The sequence below is a fragment of the Orcinus orca genome, chromosome 17 (assembly GCF_937001465.1).
Source record: "Orcinus orca chromosome 17, mOrcOrc1.1, whole genome shotgun sequence".
NCBI lineage: Eukaryota > Metazoa > Chordata > Mammalia > Artiodactyla > Delphinidae > Orcinus > Orcinus orca.
In genome coordinates, this window is record NC_064575.1 from 3,733,947 (window position 1) to 3,753,686 (window position 19,740).

General features: G+C 41.1%; 1 protein-coding gene across 1 annotated transcript; it reads left to right on the plus strand.

Moving 5' to 3' along the window:
• Positions 1-2,247: 2,247 nt before the first annotated feature.
• Positions 2,248-11,968, plus strand: RP1 (RP1 axonemal microtubule associated). Its single transcript, XM_033437647.2, has 3 exons — positions 2,248-3,289; positions 3,951-4,125; positions 6,254-11,968. The coding sequence occupies exons 1-3, from the start codon at positions 2,663-2,665 to the stop codon at positions 11,878-11,880; spliced, it is 6,429 nt and encodes a 2,142-aa protein (XP_033293538.1). The 5' UTR covers positions 2,248-2,662; the 3' UTR covers positions 11,881-11,968.
• The last annotated feature ends 7,772 nt before the right edge of the window (positions 11,969-19,740 follow it).

A 19,740-nucleotide genomic window follows, 5' to 3' on the forward strand; every position in this document is an offset into this window, starting at 1 on the left:
ACTCTGTTCCCCAGTGATGATACTGTGCACTGTATGCACAGAGATCCTTTTATTCACCCATAATACTGACTCTTCACCATGCTCTGTGCAATGCCCACCTCACCATAGGCTCTTAAACCTTACCCGCATGTATGCAAAATCTCAACACTCTCCAAAACTTCTCCCAGTGACTCCTAGGAGTTCCCAGAGATCCTCTTACATGCAGCTAGGACCAGAGGAACTTGTATTTTCACTTTGCTTTCACTACAGCTTCCTCATCAAGGTGCCTGGCAACTACCCTGCTGCAAGTACTTGCTCTGTAAATGCTCTTCCACTGCTGGGCATATGGCGTCTCCCCAGGATGTGGTAACTTTAGCTTCTTCCCTTCACGCATCAGGTTCAAAACCAATGATCAGGACTGAGCAGCAGTGGGATGGGGACAATGGGGGCCATTTCTTCCCTGCAGTTGACCCTGTCTTCCATGGTCTCCTTTCTGGTCCCAGCACAGAATCTCCTTTCTCTTATTTTAGCCCAAAATGAAGAAATCAAAACCAACAAACCCTCCCAAAGAAGACCCTTAGCATATCAGCTCACGTAACTGTGTTCTCAACATGACGACCAGGTCAGCAGCTCTCCAAATAGTGAGATCCAGGCAGAAAACCACTGCAATTAAAAGCCTCACTACGCACTTCCACGTAGATAAATATAATTTCCACAATTAGGTGAAAAATGTGTCTCAAACATTATTCATGTAAAATATTTTCAAATAAATACTAAGTAAACCAACCTAAAAAGTAGTTAGAGGCAAAGAGTTCTGAAGTCTTTTGTTTAAATACTGAAGGAACTCATCCCTTTCACAGCTGGTGAGGGCCTGGAGATTCAGGGCATGGCGCAGTTTATCAGCTGAGGATGAGGGGAGATTGAGGTTTCGCTGACTCCACCGCAAACCTGGATTCCCCAGCTCCTGATGCGCATGCTTGCTACAGCTGCCTTTAGTGTCTTAAGTGTTATCATTACCTTAGACTGCTTGGGAAGAGAGAAGGGGAGACACATCTAATTTCTAGGCTGATCTTTGAATGCATTTTCCTAAGTTACATATAAATGAGATTTGTAAATCGTATTGGAGATAAATGAAGATTCTTAGAAAACAGCTTGCAACCATTTAACTAGGTGATTTGGGCCAGATTTATAGCTGATTTATAATGACAGACATGCCTTGTTCATCTCTGTAATACTGATCATATTTATTTAGTTTGTTCAATTTGTCTTCAAGGCTGCAGGGCATTCTTACTCTGTCAAAAGATACCAACAATTACATTGATTTCAAACCACAGAAAATAGCCACACTAGGCTACCAATGAAAAACAAGCCCAGCATCAGATAAACCCTCCCACAAGCTGCTCAGCTGTCAGTCAGACTCTGGCTTCACTTGGAAAGTGGAAGAGAAAAACCTCAGTGATTGGTGAAAATGGCTCTTAAATTCCCTCCTGAAGTGCTCACTTTAGAACCACTACGGGGAGTAGTAACCAGATTGCACCATTTTAAGCGGCCCATAGTAATGTCATTCATTCTAAAAATATTTGTTTAGTGCAGCGTTTCCCAAAGTAAGATTAGTCGTGTGTGAGATAATTTACCTGCATGTTCTACAATCTGTAATGGAAACATCTTACACTACCTTAACGTGGCCCTTATTTAAGGATATAGATGATACATTCCTTCTAGAATTTAATGTCAGGAGCCAGTTTCCTCTAGATGAGTTCATTTGATTCCATCCAACAGACAATTTGAACTTTATAAACTTTTCCTGTTTTCTCCCTTTTCTTTAACTGCCAGGACATGCAGAACTAAATCGATCAGTTGCAAAACTCTCTTTTCTCATTGGATGATGGGTTCTTATTTTTTTTTAAGTGTTCAATAATACCTGCTAATTTTAAAGATTCACAAAATTTGGCAATGTATAAAAAACATTATCCATAGCTCTGCCATCAGAGATAACCCACCATCAACAATGGGCTGTGTATACTTCACACTTTCTCCTTCCAGTATAATAAATATTGTACACATTGGCAATGGCATAGCATGTGTATTCTATAAGCTGCTTTTTCACTTAGTAATAAATAGGTCATGACCATTTTTCTATGCCAATAAATAAAGCCATGTTCAACGGCTAATAGTTTTCCATGGGTGTATACATCATGATTTATCTACCTAGGCCCTTATTAGTGTCTTTAGGTTGTTTTTAATGTTTCAGTTATAAATACCGTTACTTAAGCTGCTTTTATGTCTTTTTTTTTTTTTTTTTTTTGCGGTACGCAGGCCTCTCACTGTTGTGGCCTCTCCCGTTGCGGAGCACAGACTCCGGACGCGCAGGCTCAGCAGCCATGGCTCACGGGCCCAGCCGCTCCGCGGCATGTGGGATCTTCCCGGACCAGGGCACGAACCCGTGTCCCCTGCATCGGCAGGCGGACTCTCAACCACTGCGCCACCAGGGAAGCCCCTGCTTTTATGTCTTATTTTAAGCCCCGAAAGTTATCTTTCAAAATAGGTAGGTATAATGAATGAATCAATGAATGAATGAATGAAATTCGAGGAACAGCTATCGGTGGCTGGCTTTAGCATTAGCACCTATTCTTCATGGTGTGAAGATGAATAATTTCCTTCCCTTCTCCAGGTCTCAACCAAAATGAGTGAAACTCCTTCCACCAGTTTTTCCATGATTCGTCGGATTTCTTCTGAAGGTCAGGTTCCTTCTCGCCAGTTGGGCGTCACTCAGCCTGTCGTGGCCAAAAGGATCAGCTTCTACAAGAGCGGAGACCCGCAATTTGGCGGCGTCCGGGTGGTGCTGAACCCTCGTTCTTTCAAGACATTGGATGCTCTGCTGGATAACTTGTCGGGGAAGGTGCCCCTACCCTTCGGGGTGAGGAACATCAGCACCCCCCGAGGAAGGCACAGCATCACGCGCCTGGAGGAGCTGGAGGACGGCCAGTCGTACCTGTGCTCCCATGGGAGGAAGATGCAGCCGGTGGACCTGGAAAAGGCCCGCCAGCGCCCGCGGCCCTGGCTCAGCAGCCGGGCCCTCAGCGCGCACGTGCAGCGCGCACGCGCCGCCGCCGCTTCCGCCGCTCCCGCCGCTCCCGGCATGCTGCGCGCGCCGCGGCGGCTAGTGGTCTTCAGGAATGGCGACCCGAAGACGAGACGTGCAGTCCTCCTGAGCAGGAGGGTCACGCAGAGCTTTGAGGTCTTTCTGCAGCACCTGACGGAGGTCATGCAGCGGCCGGTGACCAAGCTCTACGCCACGGACGGAAGGAAGGTGAGCATCGTGAGGGACGTGATGGCGGCCCCGGGGAAGGAAGGCTTTTCCCGCGCCTGTGCGTGCTCCCTGCTCATGGGAGGGCGCTGGCTCCCCCCCTCCCCCCCGGTGGCTGTTCGTTTCTGGGTCAATGCAATGAGGCGTGGGCCCTGTGGGGCTCTTTGGTTTTTCTTCGCATGCTCCGTTCCCTGAGCCTCGCGTTATAGAATGTGTTGGCACAGAATCTGCCTCGACGATATTTCTTGAAAAGGTGTGGCCAAGAGTGACATTCTGTTGGGTACAGAAAGCCTTTTCCTGTGACCTGTGTGTCACTTTCCCGGTCCTGGTGTGTCCGTCAGGCCCTTTCCCAGCTGGATGCTTGAGTGGGGAGGAGAGGGGCAGTACTGTGTACGCTTTAAAGGTTTTTTTAGTTATGATGGCAGAAGACCAGTCGGCCTGTGCCAGCTGTGGGCTGAAGACGGGTGTTGGTCCAACACCCCCTTCCCCCCATACCCTTGGTTCTTCGATATTTTGTATACGTCATTTGGTGCCCAGCGAGTGGTGGGTGATTATCAAACCCAGGAGGCTGTTGAGTTAATCAGTTATAAACTCACCGTATGGAAAGAACAAAACTTCATGCTGCTCATGTCAGGACCATAACTCTTTGATTTTCCCCCCCTAGGTTCCCAGTCTCCAGGCTGTGATCCTGAGCTCTGGAGCTGTGGTGGCAGCAGGAAGGGAGCCATTTAAACCAGGAAATTATGACATCCAAAAGTACTTGCTTCCTGCTAGAGTACCGGGGATAATCTCTCACCGTGTGTACCCCAAGGGAAATGCTAGGTCAGAAAGCAGAAAAAGTAAGTCACTTAAATATGTAGCCCTTATTTTTAGCCCTGAGTTGTTTATGTTTTTTTTTTTAACCTCAACAACAACAAAAATTCATCTTAAATGACCGATTTCCTTCATCACAGAAAAGGAGAGGATCAAAACCTTCTAAACTGAAATTTGTTATATTTGTAGCTGGAGAGAGATGTAGAGATCATCTGATAATTTTTTTAAAAAGATTTTTTTGAAGTCAGTCAGTCAATGATATATCTGTTTAAATTGATGAGGTTTATTTTTTGTTTGTTTTCTGTTTTTGTTTTTGCATCTAATACCTAGATAAAAGATCGAAGTACCACCATTGATTTAGAGAGGAATCCTAAATTCCGTGGAATATGTGTAAGTGACACTCTGGTGGTTGCAGAGTTTTCTCTAAATAATACCATGCAGATCATAGCTGAGCTCAGGTTAGTTGATCGACGTATTTAAAAATAATCTCTGGAAATTCCCTGGCTGTCCAGTGGCTAGGACTCCACGCTTCCACTGCAGAAGAGGGAACGGGTTCGAACCCTGTCCAGGGAACTAAGATCCTGCATGCCGCACTGCTTGACCAAAAAAAAAAAAAAAAAAAAAAAAGAGAAACCTCTAACTACACATACATGCTCTACTTTCTGAAGTTATTTCAGTAAAAGTCACAGGCCCTTAAATCCACTTTTTTTTAATTAAAAAAAAAGGTTCATATAGCCAGTTCATGCTGGTTAACAGTACCCTGGGTTGATAGTTCCTTAGGAAATGCCGTCTAATGAGACGTTATCCTTTGGATAGGGGAGGAGGAGTGCCTCTTGACACCCAAGAGTGTGGGATAGGCTGTAAATTCCCTTTTTCAGGCAGAGCTAATCTCATTATTTACAGTGCTCAGTATTTTAGCTCCAGGCGAATGTGTTGATTGCCATTTACACTTCCTTTTTAATTTTTATTTTATGTAAACATGGAATGGTACATTTTAAGTGGTGTTAATTCCTTTACTTATTGCTGAACTAGGCAGACTCAACTATTCCTTCCTGTCGTTCTTTAGTTATTTCATGGATGCACTAATAGCCAGTCGTTCATGTGTCTGTTCCGTAGGCGTCAGCTGCCCAGGATCTTATGTGCAGGTAGTGTTAGTTCACCCTGGTCATTTCATCAGAATGATTTTATTGTCTTCTGTCTGATGTGGGTTTCTGAGCATGATTTTTAGTGGCTTCAGGGAATCTGAGGGCTTTGTTAAGTTTGACTTTAAAAAATGATGAGTGAGACAGTTTCATTTATAATTTTGGTGAAAGTATACTAAAAATTAAGAGGAAGTATCTCTAGGCTTATCCTTTGAAACTAAAGGTATTTAATTGATGGTAAGCATGTGCACATCTATACAAACTACTAATTTGACTGAGTTTAGAAAGCATGAGTTCCAAGGTTATCTCTAGAGGTACACATTAAAAAAAATACCTAGATATCTGGGTCTTTGACTAGCTCTGTTCTCTTTTGTGACTGATATTAAATAAATGCACTGATTATACAAAATGAATGCTAAATTCATAATTATTACTAGACTAACCTAGCCTTTAAAATAAATTCTAAAAATGTTTTTACTTTCATAATGGTATAGATATCTCTCGTCGATATACACAGGTAGGAAAATGAATACCACCGTAAATTATTACTTGCTTATATGAATAGGTAAGCAGCACTTGGTTAGACCCCAATTTCAGTACTGGTGAACAGAATAAAACAACAAAACCAAATCTCACAAAAATCTCTTTATTTTTGCTAGAATCCTTAGCAATTTCTACTTTATACTTTTCTTTTTAAAATTGTCTTATTAAACTCTTTAAGATTTAAATTCTGTGAATTTCCTCATTGAAGTAGAGTTATAAGTTCTCTTTTAAAGAGTAGTTTGCAGAAATGTACCAGATGTTACAGTAAACTAAATTGACGAATGAATATGTAGAGGTGAGAAACTTATTAACAATATCTTACTATGAAATTTAGAAAATATGGTATTTTTCTTACTAATTATTTTTTGTTTTCTTTCTTTGCTGCCTCTTCTATTGGATATTTATAACTTCTCTGTCTTCCACATTATATTTTGATGTGGGGCACCTTTTACTTTTAAAATCTTGAAAGTGAGCACACATGTACCTTCAAGCCCAAGGTCTCAAATCTATTCTGTTTCTTCTGACAAAATGCAGAGTAATGATTGCTATTCAGACCATTCTTTTGCCTCTGAAAATCACTTGGCCTTAGAAAAAAATGATTCTCAGAATTTATTGATATATCCTTCTGAAGATGATGTTGAGAAATCCATTATTTTTAATCAAGATGGTACTATGACAGTTGAGATGAAAGTTCGATTCAAGATAAAAGAGGAGGAAACCATAAAATGGACAACCACTGTCTGTAGAGCTGATCTTTCTAATAATGATGAAAAGAGTGAGGTAAGCAGTTTCCCAGGAAGAACAGATGATGGATCATCTGGTTTAAAGATTACAGCATGTTCATTGTCTGCAGATGTCTCACCTCTGGAGAAAGGCAGTATTCAAGAGGGCAGTTTGGCAGAGGAGATCAACAGTCCAATGAGAGATCAGGATACTGAAACTTGCAGTTCTGCTAGTTGGGAGAATGCTGCTATGGACACAACTGCCACCCAGGGAACTCAGGATCAAGCGAAACATCATTTTTATAGGCCCCCTACACCTGGACCAAGGAGAGTCAGGCAAAAGAAATCTGTGATAGGGAGTGTGACCTTAGTATCTGAAACTGAAGTGCAAGAGAAAATGATTGGGCAGTTTTCCTATAGTGAAGAAAGGAAAGATGGGGAAAACAAATCTGAGTATCACATGTTCACACATTCTTGCAGTAAAATGTCATCAGTATCCAACAGACCAGCACTTCTTCAAGTTGATAACAATGAGCAGGTAGAGTCATCTTTAGAAAGAAAAAAGGAAAGCAGGCTGCTCAAATCAAATGCACTAAGTGCTGGTGTTGTAGAAATTACAAGTCAGAAGATGTTAGAGATGTCCCATAATAACGGCTTGCCACAGACTACATCAGAAAACTCAGTTGTGGAGGAAGGTATAGTTGATAGTGTAACAGCGGACAACAAAACTAGTGTCAAGAATTTAAGAACTTATGGTAACACCAACGATAGATCCAGTCCTTTTTTAGCAGATGCAACTCATTCTTCAGGTAACAACTCTGGAACTGACAACACTATTTCAGAGACCCCAGCTTCAGTAGGATCCTCTACTGTCACCACAAGAATTGACAAACTAATTAGTGAGTTTTCTCAGTGTGGTTTAACAAAACTTCCAGAAAACGAAAAGCAGATTTCATCATCTGTTGCCAGCAAAAAGAAGATGAAATCTCAGCAGCATGTGATAAATTCCAAGCATCAGGGTGGGGAGATTGCAGGGAAAGGAATCCCCAGGAAGAGTAAAAGAATAAACACAAGAGGCAGAATTGCACAGGAAGCCATACTGCAAGATTCACGTAGTCCCCTTAAAGGAGAGACACTTTGTGAGAAAGACCTCCATGCAAGTGATACGGTAATTGAATCAAATTATTTTTCTTCCAAAAGTAATAATGCTGTGAATTCCAGGAATCTCCCTAGAAATAAATTAAATACTATTCATAATCCTAAGGTTCAGGGACTTTTAGCCAAAAGAAAATCCAGACCACTAAACAAAGTAAACCTAGGAGGACCTACAAAAGGAGAAATTGGTCAAGGAGAAAAAGTGTTTTCCCATAATGAATTTAGATATTGCAAAAATACTTTTGAAAATCAAAATTTATTTCATATGTTTAACTTTCTTGAGCAGAAACCCAATGCTTTTTGTGGTCCACAGGCTCAAGCAGAAATAGCATCTTGGTATTTGAGAGGAGCGTCAAAGAAGAGTTTAGTTTCAAAAGTTAATAATTCACACATAACTTTAAGAAGCCAGAAAAAACAAAAAGGGGATAGGTTGAAATCAGATACTATTGTAAGTAAACAGCATGTCACAACCAGGGCAAATTCCTTAGCTTCTTTGCAAAAAGCTGTTTTTCCTGAGGCTGTTACCCATCATTCAGTTCAAAATTATGTACAGAGATGGTTGCAGAACATAAGTTCAGATTCAGCTTTGCAACCTAGACAGTCAGCTCCAATATGCACAAAGGAAAGGAGTGTGGTAGGTTATAACAACAGTTGTTTTCCAAGAAATAATTCCCACAAAAGTTCTGGAAAAGGAAATAATTTTGTCCTGGAAGGTAATAAACATATAACTGAAAATGCCAGTTTGACAGGAGATAATCTAGGGAAAGAGGTCGGTACATCTTTTGACAAAGATAACAGTGAAGAACTTAGCAAAGATCTCTATGGGAGCCAGGTTGAATCTCTGAAGGATGCTTACTTGCTTTCCATCTGTGAATATCGTACTTTGTCACAGTCAGCTATTGATGATGCTAATACTGAAAGTCAGGTATCTGCTGAAAAGTCAGGACAAGAGGTAAGCCTTGTTTACAAAGACGTAAACCTAGCTACAAAAGGGCAAAGTGTAGAGGCTGCCATTCAAGTAGATCTTATGGAAGAGGACACTCCAAAACACCTGTTACCAGTCTGGTTGCTTCGCCAACTGCAAGCTTTAGTTCCTAGTAGTCACAAGACTCAGAATGGAGTTGTTCAAATGCCAGGTTCACTTGCAGATATTCCCTTTCCTTCTCCGATATATAATTCATCCACTAATGTTCTTCTGGCTTGGCTCCTGGTGCTAAACCTAAAGGAAGGTATGAATAGCTTCTGTCGAGGTGATGCTCACAAGACTACCAGCAGAACTTCAGAAGTACTTGCGTTGTTGGAGGTTCTGAAGCACATTGCTGTCAAAGAGGAAGCAGATGACTTGAAGGCTGCTGTTGCCAGTTTAGTGGAATCAACCACAAATCACTTTGGACTCACTGAGAAAGAGCAGGACATGGTTCCAATAGATCTTTCTGCAAATTGTTCTACACCCAACATTCAGATAGCTCCTAAATGCAATGAAAATGAGAAAACACAGAAAATCTCCTCTTTAGATGGAGGCTGTTCTGCCAGTGAGGACAGTGTCTCTGAAGTCTGTGTTTCAGAGGGGACTTGCTCTCCATGTGAGATGTGCACTGTGAATAAGACATTTCCTCCAAAAGAGACTTGGAACCTCAGTGATAATTCTTTCCCCAGTGATGGCTGTACCATGGATCAGACCTCCATGAATAAGGCTTGTTTCCTAGGAGAGGTCTCTTCACTTACTGACACTGTGTCTTCTCATAAGCCTTGTGCTTATGAGGAAAACCGCATCCGTGAGACGGCTTGCTCAGTTGATGAGGCCTACATTCCCATCAAAGTCTGTAATACCAGTGACTTTTTAAATTCCAAAGAAAACACATATACTGATAATTTGGAATTGACCGAAGAGTTAGAAAGAGTTGGTGAAGTTCAGAAAGACCTAAATATTTTGGCAGACCCTGGGTGTAAACATGGCTTTAGTATATTGGTGTCACACCAAAATGTCAGTAATTTAAGCCACAGTGGCTTTTTCCAAGATGCAACTGAACCAGAACTTCATAGGAAACATAGTTCTCTAGATGAATTTGAAAATTGTTCATTAAAGAAATTTCAGGATGAAAATGCATATACATCTTTTGATAAGGAAGACTCAAAGACTTCTGAAGAACCAGGCTCAATAACCAGCAGCGTGACATCAAGTGAAAGGAACATTTCAGAATTGGAATCTTCTGAAGAATTAGAAAACCAGAACACTGATATCTTTAATACAAAGGTAAATTCAGGAGAGCAAGCTACTGAAGAATTGATCCAAAAAGAGTTAGAGGCTAGTAAAAATTTGGAATTGATCAAAGTCTCTAGCAGGAACATTACAGAAGAAGAAGGAAGGAATGGTGTCATTTGTGAGAGAATCAGCAGGAGCCTGGCAACACCACCATCTTTAGTATTCTGCTATGATTCTAAGCAGAATACTGAAAAGCAGCTCATTGAAGGAGAAACTGAAATGAGAGTAAAAAAGATGGTGGAAAGCATGGAAACTGGAAGTTTTGCAGAGTCTCTCCTTAATTTTAAAAATGACTTCAAAAGGTCAGGGACTTCTGATCGATCAGATTATAGACAAGACAGTGAGAATGAACAGTCATATAAAACATCCAGTGATGGCCCCAGTGACGGTGGTGAGGAGGTGGCCCAAGAGAAAGACTATAATAAAGGATTTGTTAAAAGGACAATAGAAAAACTTTATGGTAAAGCAGAGATTATGAAACCATCTTTTTTCTCTGGGTCTACACATACATCTCAGGTTTGTCCTTATGATTCTGTGGAATTTCAGGGTGCTGGGAAAGTAGGTCTTTATGATTCTGAAGGTCAGTCATTTGGCTCTTCTGGACAGGTATCTAGTAATTCAACTGTGTTGCAGAAATTTCAGGAGGAAAGGCGAGATAAATGTGATTTTAATAATGTGAGGGCCAGTTACCATGGGGAAGACATTGTGGAACATGGTACTGAACAAAATGGTCATAACAGAATTCCCAGAGACATGGAAGAGGGGGTACTGATTGACAAGGGCAAGTGGCTTCTGAAAGAAAATCATTTGCTAAGAGTATCATCTCTTGAAAATTCTGGCATGTGTGGCAATGCAGACACCACATCAGTGGATACTCTACTTGATAATAACAGCAGTGAGGTACCGTATTCACATTTTGGAAATTTGGCCCCAGGCCCAAACATGGCTGAACTCTCCTCTTCAGAATTGGAGGAACTGACTCAACCTCCTGAACTGAGATGCAATTATTTTAACATGCCTCATTGTAGCGACTCTGAGCCTTTTCGCGAGGATTTGCTGGATGTTCAAAATAAAACTTGTTCTCAGGAGAGAATACCAAACCACCATGCAGAAGAGAAGTGTAATCATAGGTCAGAGAGAGTGTGCACATCTGTCACTCATGTCTTCACATCTGCTGGTAGCAAAGTCCATCCTGTCTCTGATGATACTGTTAAAAACCAACCATTGCCTGGTAATAATGTAATTCACGGTGCACTTCAGGAAGGTGACTCTTTGGATAAACTCTATAATATTTGTGGTCAACATTGCCCAATACTAACTGTTATTAACCAGCCTGTAAATGAGGAACACCGAGGATTTGCATATTGCAAAGATTCTGATATTGAAAATTCTTTGAGTCTCCAATTATGGATGAAAATACACCCACGTTTACTACAGTCAGACAAAAACATGTTCAGAGATAAGAACAATAAAGCAAGTAGCAGAAAAGCGTCTATTGAGAATGCCAGCGGCGGCACATTTGATTGGCTTTATTTCAATAGCACATTTGACTTGATGGATAAAAGGAGAAAATTAAAAAGAATTAACTTCTTGGGCTTAGAGGAAGAAAATAATTTAAATAAGTTTCAATCATATTTAAAGAATTTCTTGCACACATTGTTGCTAGTTGGGGGTCCTGTGAATTCAAATATACAAGACCCCGGAAATCAGACAAATGAAATCTTTGAAGTAGTTGATGAGAATAACAACGTCCTAAATAACCGATTCCAGAACTCAAGAACAAATCTCAACCAAGCAGTAAGAGAAAATAACTATCATTGCTCCTGTGAAATGCTTGGCCAAGCCTGCCTGTTCTGCCAAGTTGAGGCATCCTTAGATATCAGCAACAGAAGCACATTAGAAATATTTTATGTTTTTGAAGAGGAAAATCTTTTCATTTGGGAAGAGGAAAACTAATTAAATTAAATCACGGTCTTGAAAGCCGTGATGAACAAGAAGGTCTCTCATTTCAATATCAGCACGGCCTTTCTTCCTGAGAAAGATGAAGCACATGGGATGGATGTGGATTAGATAACCTCTAAGAATTTGCCACTTCTTCAAAATGAGCTTACCCCAGAAATCTTGCCACTGGATTATCCATCTTGACTTTCATCATTTCTGTGTTCTTCATTTTTTCAGCAATTACAGACTCAGTTTCTATTCTGTTATTTTTGAAGTTCCTGTGTGTTTTTTTCTTGAGCATGTATAATTTCTTGTTTCTGTTATTTTTCTCCTAAGACACCATAAATGCCCCGAGGACAGGAATTATACCCCCCCTTTTTGTTATGTTGTCAGCTTAGTTTAGTGCAAAATGTGTATTGAAGATATTGGTGAATTAATGGAATAGACATAGCCTCAAATTACTTCATTTATTAATTTTAACTGCTGATTTGATAAAAGTCTGTAAGATCTCAACAACAATCTCATAAGTTTTTTTTGTGTGTGTGTGCCAAATGTGTTGAATCTAGTTTCCTCAGAACATCTGTCTAATGTACTTGCAAGCATTTCCATGGGAGAGGATTCACTGTTTTTCCTCATGACTAGAAAAAGATGCTGTACTACTAAGCTGGCTCTCCAGTACTTTGCCTAGAAATTAATGATCTCTTAAACATTAGTAAAATGTCAAGAAATTCAGATAGGTCAGAAAAAAATGGAAAAGTGTAAGGCATGCTCTGTGAAGAAAAATGAAAGGAACTGGAATGATTTAACTTGGAAAAGAAAAGAGAAAGGTGACTTCACCCAGAGTTCTCAAAATTGAAAAAGAACTGCTGTGGAGAGGAACTTGACAGATTTCTTTCTGTGTCCACCTGCATTAATAAAATATTTAACTAGATATAAATAAAAACATGTTGCTTAGAAGGATAAATAAATTTGATTAGATTAAGAACCATAAATTGTCTCTTGAATACTTGTTATTTTTGCCTGGGGCTTAACCAGGGTATCTTTTAAGGTTCCTTGTTCTTCATGACTATTTGATGGTATAGAAACAAGTCTTATAAAACGTGGGAATTTATGTCTCTTGTCTGGAACTGACTCAGGATAGAAAAATTAATGTTTTTGGAGCCACACACAGAGGTGCTAAAATAACAAATTTGGCATTGGGGAACTAAAAGTAATTACCTGTATAAGGAGTACCTTTGGTTTCAGTTCAGCATGAGTCATAAATCCATAAAAAAATTATGAGTTGCTATTTATTTAACCAGAGGAAGTCTACCTCTACATAGAGTATGACTTTTCTACATTGTGATACACTCTTCTAATTGAAATATGGAAGTTGTTATGTAAGCTTCTGTAATGAGCAATGAGAAATTTTTGTGAAATAAAAGGGCTAAAACTGTGGAGATATACATGCACTTAGCTTTACTGCACTTTGCAGATACTGCGTTTTTTACAGATTGAAGGTTGGTGGCAACCTTGTGTCGAACAAGTGTGTCGGGCACATTTTCCTGACATTTCCACATGTCCCTTTTTGTCTCTGTGTCATATTTAGGTAATTCTTGCAATGTTTTAAATGTTTTCATTATTAATATTTGTTGATTTATGATTAGCGATCTTTGATATTACTATTGCAATTTTTTTTGCTTTGTATTTTAAAATTATGGCATGTATATTATTTTTAAAAGATGTAATGCTATTACATCCTTAATAGGCTATGGTGTAAACATAACTTTTATGTGTACAGGGAAACAAAAAAATTTGTATGACTTGCTTTATTGTGACATTCACTTTATTACAGTGGTCTAGAACTGAACCTGCAGTATCTCCCAGGTATTCCTGTGATAGAAAGGGGAGGAGAATTAACACTAAAGTTGTGCTAACTGTATACCAGGGGCTATGGTAATCTTATGGGTTTATTATCTGTAACCCTTCCTCATAAAGACGCTGTGAGTTTAGCTTTGTTGCTCCCTTTTTATAGATGAGAGAACCCAGAAGCAGGGAGGTAAAGTACTTTTGTCAGTGGTGCACAGTACATATGTCAGGATTTGAACCCAGTCCCTTTGTGCTTGAAAGTCAATGCTACTTTTACTACATTTTTATTCTTCTCACGTGAGGAAGAAGGAGTAAGATGTTTTAAAAGTTATTAGCACTCTCCCCAGAGCAGAGAGACAAGGAAATTATTTTTCTTTTTAATTTGGAAGGAGTGATATTTAGATATATCAAGGAGATTGGGGACATCACTCACAACGAGTTGTTTTTAGGAAAATGTAGCATATGGTTTTTAGTAATACTACATCAAATGATGTCCTAGGAGACCCAGACGATATTGGGAAGAAGAAATTGGGAGTGACAGAAATGAATGGGTAATGCACGATTGTGTAATGTACTTGTCTAAAATGAACATGTTCGGAGGCATTGAATTCTGTCTGAGCTTTGGAACCAGGTCTTACTCATGTTGATATCCCAGATCTAGCATATTACTTGGGACGTGGTAAGCACCTCGTAAATGTGTGTTGAATGGATAAGAAGTGCTTTTGAGCGTTCTTTCTTTATTAACTTCGAATCCATACATGTAGAAAGATATGTAAAGATGCTGAGGGATAGAACTAAGTTTCTTATATTTTTTGAAGCAATATTCCAATCATCTTTAAAAGAACGTGAAAATGATTTTTTTCTTTTAAACATTCAAAGGATTTTTTTCCACAAGGCTTACATTAAAAAAAAACCTTGAAAGGCTGTGAAATTTAGAAGACCAAATGAGACATTAGAGGAAATTTAAGAATATTGCCCAGATCTGCCCGCCTTCGAGATAAGTGCTTGCGGCAGAGGAAGGGGCGTTAGCCTGCTGGTTCAGGGGAATGTCCTCAGGGCGGGCTGATGCAGTTCCCGCTTGCGCCCACCAGATGGCAGCTGTGCCCCGTGCGGCCGGGAGCTAAGACCCCCTCGCGGGGAGGCTTCCCGGGCTCGCGGGAGCACCTGCAGCGCCTCAGGCCCGGGGCGGGCAGACGGGCGGTGGGGGGGGGGGGGGCCGGTCCGGGGGCTGTTTGCTGCTGCTTCAAAGAGCTGAGGACCCAGTTGTGCAGGCAGCCCCAGGTCTTAAAGCCCGGAGGTATAGAAGTGTTCGGAATGAAAGGAAAGGCACTGTTAGCAAGGAGTCTAAGTTCGCAAATGGAAGGGCTATGACGGGGAACGCCGGCTGTCAAGACTCCTCGGAGCCGGCGCCAAGGAAAGCCTGGGGAGAGTGGGAGCAAAGAGCAGACGGACCCCTACGTCGAGCGGAAGCTCAGTTAGCGAGCTGTGGCCCGGCGGGTAGGGGTCTCTCTCACATGAAGCTGTCAGACGCCTTACCTCTTCACCTTTCAGTGATACGCAACCCGTGTCCCGTTTTCAAGGTTTAGACTGGGGTGTTGACGCCGGGGTCCATGCGGGTGGCGCTCGATTTGTCGGTTTCCTTATCCGTAAAATGGGGCTCAGTGCGGAGCTGCCTCGTGAGACGGCGGAGAGACTCTGGCGAGAGTGGCTGAGGCTCGAGGCCCAGAGCTTGGCCCGGAGCAGCGGGTACGTTTTGCGGCCCCCGGAGGCGGTGCGCCCCATCCGGCCCCCCTGAAGGCAGCTTCCATCAGGGGCTCTCCGTGCGGGGCCCAGCGCTTTTCAAAATGCCTCCTCGTTGCTGGGACCTGGACCAGCGCCGCAAGAGCAGAGCCTGGCTTCTCCTGGGTGTCAGCTCTGCTGTTAAAAGCCAGGCGTGGGGAGGGCTTGTTTCCTGGGGCGGTTTCCCTGGGCTCGGGAGCTCGATCCAGGCTTGGACCCCCTTGCTCCCCCGGGGGACCTCCAGGGCTGTGACGTCCCTCACACTTGGGGGTCGCCACAGGAGGCCAGGGGGGTGGGTTCTGACTAGACCGCATCTCTGCCCCTCCCACCTGTCTTGAAGTGGCCTTTTCTTATTTATACCCTTCGTTGTCGAACACCTGTCCCCCTAGCCTCCAGGTCTTTCTCAGAGATAATCGCTGTGTGTAGCTTTAGTTTTGGTGTGTGTGCGAGCAGGGGAGCGCAGGATCTTCCCGCTCTGCCGTCTTGATCTGGAGCCCCAGTTCCACATCATTGTATGATATCGGGAACTCTTTTACAGTCACATGTAAACACAGGACGATTAGACAGTGGAAATTCTCAGTCAAAAAGGTAAAGTAATTACGTGAAGAATGACTTGGGCCAACGGGAAGCCCTAGTTTTGTTGTTTTGTGCCTTTCCTTACTTTGGCCCTATTCACCCATTCGTATGCAACAGTGTGCACGCTGAGCTCTCCTGCGTTTCACAGAACGTACGCTCCCCCTCTCCCCCTTCCAGAGGTTATGGTATAGGATGGCCTTATGGGGGTTCAGGGTGGTGCGCTCTTCCTTCTGGAGGTTCACAGGGAAGGTGGCTTGATTGGCAGCCCACCAGGCTTAATTATAATGTAGACCTTGACAGGGGTCAACAGATGGGCTTAAGCTGACTGATAAGAAGAATGTGGAGTGTCTTGATGGAACTGACGTAAACCTTGAGTGGCCTTGAGTGGGGTGGGAATGGGGTCCATCCACAGTGACTGACTAATTGCAGACGCTGCAGGCACCGCGTGCAGCCGCGCCCGCTGGTTTCTGCCGGGCGAAAGGAACTAGCGCCAGAGGTGGGCCTGCACTGGCAGGTGGTCCGGCTCAGGAGTTTTACTTCTTTGGATGACAAATCCTTCCCCTTGCATTTTAATTTTTTAATTAAAATTATACATGTATAAATAGTTTTTAAAAATCAAGTAGAAGTACAAGGCTCAAAATAAAAAAAATGTAGACCACTTTCTGACCCTTTACATATAATTTCCACTCCACAGAGGCATTTATCTTTAAAACTTTTAGCTCTTTCTTCTATTTATGTATATCTAAGATACTGGTATTTTTTCAGTTTTAGATTTTGCCTGTCTGTTGATGTCCTCCACCTCCCACCTTCTACTTCCTGTCTCTGTTCCTCCCAATAATGTTATAATTAAAAAAACAAACACTATTCTGAATTTTTATTTTAATTACCATGCGAATATTATTCCTGAAATGAGCCTCTTAGTGTATTTGGACTATATTTCCTTTCTCGAACTATTCTTTGTTTTCCCTGAACTTTAAACCTGACCACTGCTCATTCATTACCAAACCCTTTTCCACGGTGGAAAATCCCTGTCATCATAGAAGTGCGTATCAGTTCTTCCATTGGACCATTTTTTTTTCCCCTTGGGGACATTAGTTGTCTTGGAGACATTCTTCATAAAGCCCCCTCCCACCTCACCGGACCCCTTCTCATCCAAAGCGGACTGTTTGATCTCCAGGCCGGCTGCACAGCCATCAGCTTGAAGCTTTCCTTCCGCAGTATCCTGGGAATCTTGTTTCCTTCTCAGTATTGGATGTCCTGTTTCCGAAACCCGTATCTTACTATTAGTTTAGGCCTCAGTTTTGATGGAATGAATTTTCTGATGGTTTATAAGGAAGAATGCATGGAGGAACTTTTTGTGTCTTAAATGTTTGGAACTGCCTTTATTCTATTCTCATGCTTAATTGATAAAAATGATATAGCATTACATGTTGGAAATAACATTTTTTCATTTGTTTTCTATCTCCTAATCCCAGTGTGAAAAGTGCTAAGCCAGTCTCATTCCTGCTTCTATGTGTGTAACTTCCCCACCCTCCCTTTCCCAAAAGCTTTTAGGACCCTCCCTTTATTCTGGTATTCTGAAATTTAACATAGAGGCACATTGATTTAGGCATCTTTTTCATTTTTTATGCTAAGCATTCAGTACCCATATTCTTCAGTTCTGGAATTTATGTTATTTCTTTGATTTTTTTCCCCCCTTCTGTTTCTTTGTTCTTTCATTTTAGAAATCCTACTATGAATATCCTCTGAAGATGATGAACCTCTGATTTAATCTCTTAATTTTCTTTTGTATTTCCTTTTTGATCATTTAAAAAAATAAACCTTATTCAGATATAATTTACATTCAATAAACCCCTCAATTTCAAGTCTACAATTTAATGGCTTTTGAGATAGGCAGCCATATAACTACCATTATTATTAAGGTATAGCACATGCCCATCACCCCCAAGAGTTCTTTTGTGCCCCTTTGCCGTCAGTCCCCTTCCCCTTTGCCAGGCCCTTGGAAACCACTGATTTGCTTTCTGTTGCTATGGTATTTTTCCTGGAATTTCATGTAAATATAATCATATCATATGTAATCTTTTTTTAAAAAACGAATTAACTAATTAATTTTTGGCTGCATTGGGTCTTTGTTGCTGCATGTGGGCTTTCTCTAGTTGCGGCGAGCAGGGGCTACTCTTTGTTGTGGTGCCTGGGCTTCTCATTGCGGTGGCTTCTCTTGTTGCAGAGCCCGGGCTCTAGGTGTGCAGGCTTCCGTAGTTGTGGCGCACGGGCTTAGTTGCTCTGCGGCATGTGGGATCTTCCTGGACCAGGGCTCGAACCCGTGTCCCCTGCATTGGCAGGCTGATTCTTAACCACTGCACCACCAGGGAAGCCTGATATGTAATCTTTGATGTCTGCTTCTGTCACTTAGCAAAATGCTTTTGGGATTCATTAATATTGTTGTTTGAATCAACAGTTTGTTTTTCTTCTTTGTTGAATGGTGTGCCATTATATGGATCTACCACAGTTGGTTTATCCATTCACTGATTAAAGGACACGAGTTATTTCTTGATTTTGGCTATTATGAATGTAAATTATATAAACATTCATGTACAAGTCTTTTTACAGGACATAGGTTTTTATTTCTCCTAGGTTTTTATTTCACCTAGCAGTGAAATTGCTAGGATGTATGGTAATTGTATATTTAACTCTATCAGAAATTGCCAACCGCTTTCACAAGTAGCTGTACCATTTCACATCCTCACCAACAATATATAAGAATTCCAGTTGCTCTGTATTCTTGCTTGCACTTGGTGTTATCATCTTTTAAATTTTAACCATTCTACTTTGTGTTTAGTGATATCTCTGTGATTTTAATTTGCATTTCCCAAATAACTATTGATGTTTGCCATTCATATGTCTTTTATGTCACAGTGGTTTTTGAAATCTTATTTTCTATTGGGTCTTTGCAGTCCTGGAGTGGTAAGAATTCTTTATACGCTGTGGGTATAACATATTCAGATCTATGTTTTGCACATGTTTTCTCCCAGTCAGTAGCTTGATTTTTAATTTTCTTATTGGTGAGACTTTCAATTAGCAGAAGTTTTAAATTATGGTAAAGTTCTATTTATTTTCTTTTCATATATTTTATAAGATATATGGTTTATATCTTTCAAGTCCTATTTAAGAAATCTCTGCCCAATGATAAGACTTTCTTTGTTTTCTTGTGGGAGTTTTACAGTTTTAGTTCTTATCTTGGGTCCTTTTGACTCATTTAAGGTTATTTTTTTATATGGTAGTAGGAAAGGGCCAAGGCTCATTTTATTTCATACGAATATCCATTTATTCCATCACCCTTTGTTGAAAAGACTATTCTTTTCCCATTGAAATACTTGGAGTTTGGAATTGAAAAGTCTAGACTTTTGTTGAAAATCATTCAACCATGTATGTGTGGGAGTATTTCTGCACTCTCTATTTTATTTCATTGATCTGTGTGTCTATTTGTATGCCAAAACACACTGTCTTGATTACTGTAGCTTCATGATAAGCCTTGAAACCAGTTAGTGCAAAATTTTCCAACTTTGTTCTCTTTCAAAATTGCTCTGTTCGTCTATCTTCTTTTGTTTCCCTCTTCAAGACCTGCTCAACCAGCTGGAGACCAAAGCCCTGAGTGCCTCGCTTGGAGTTTTC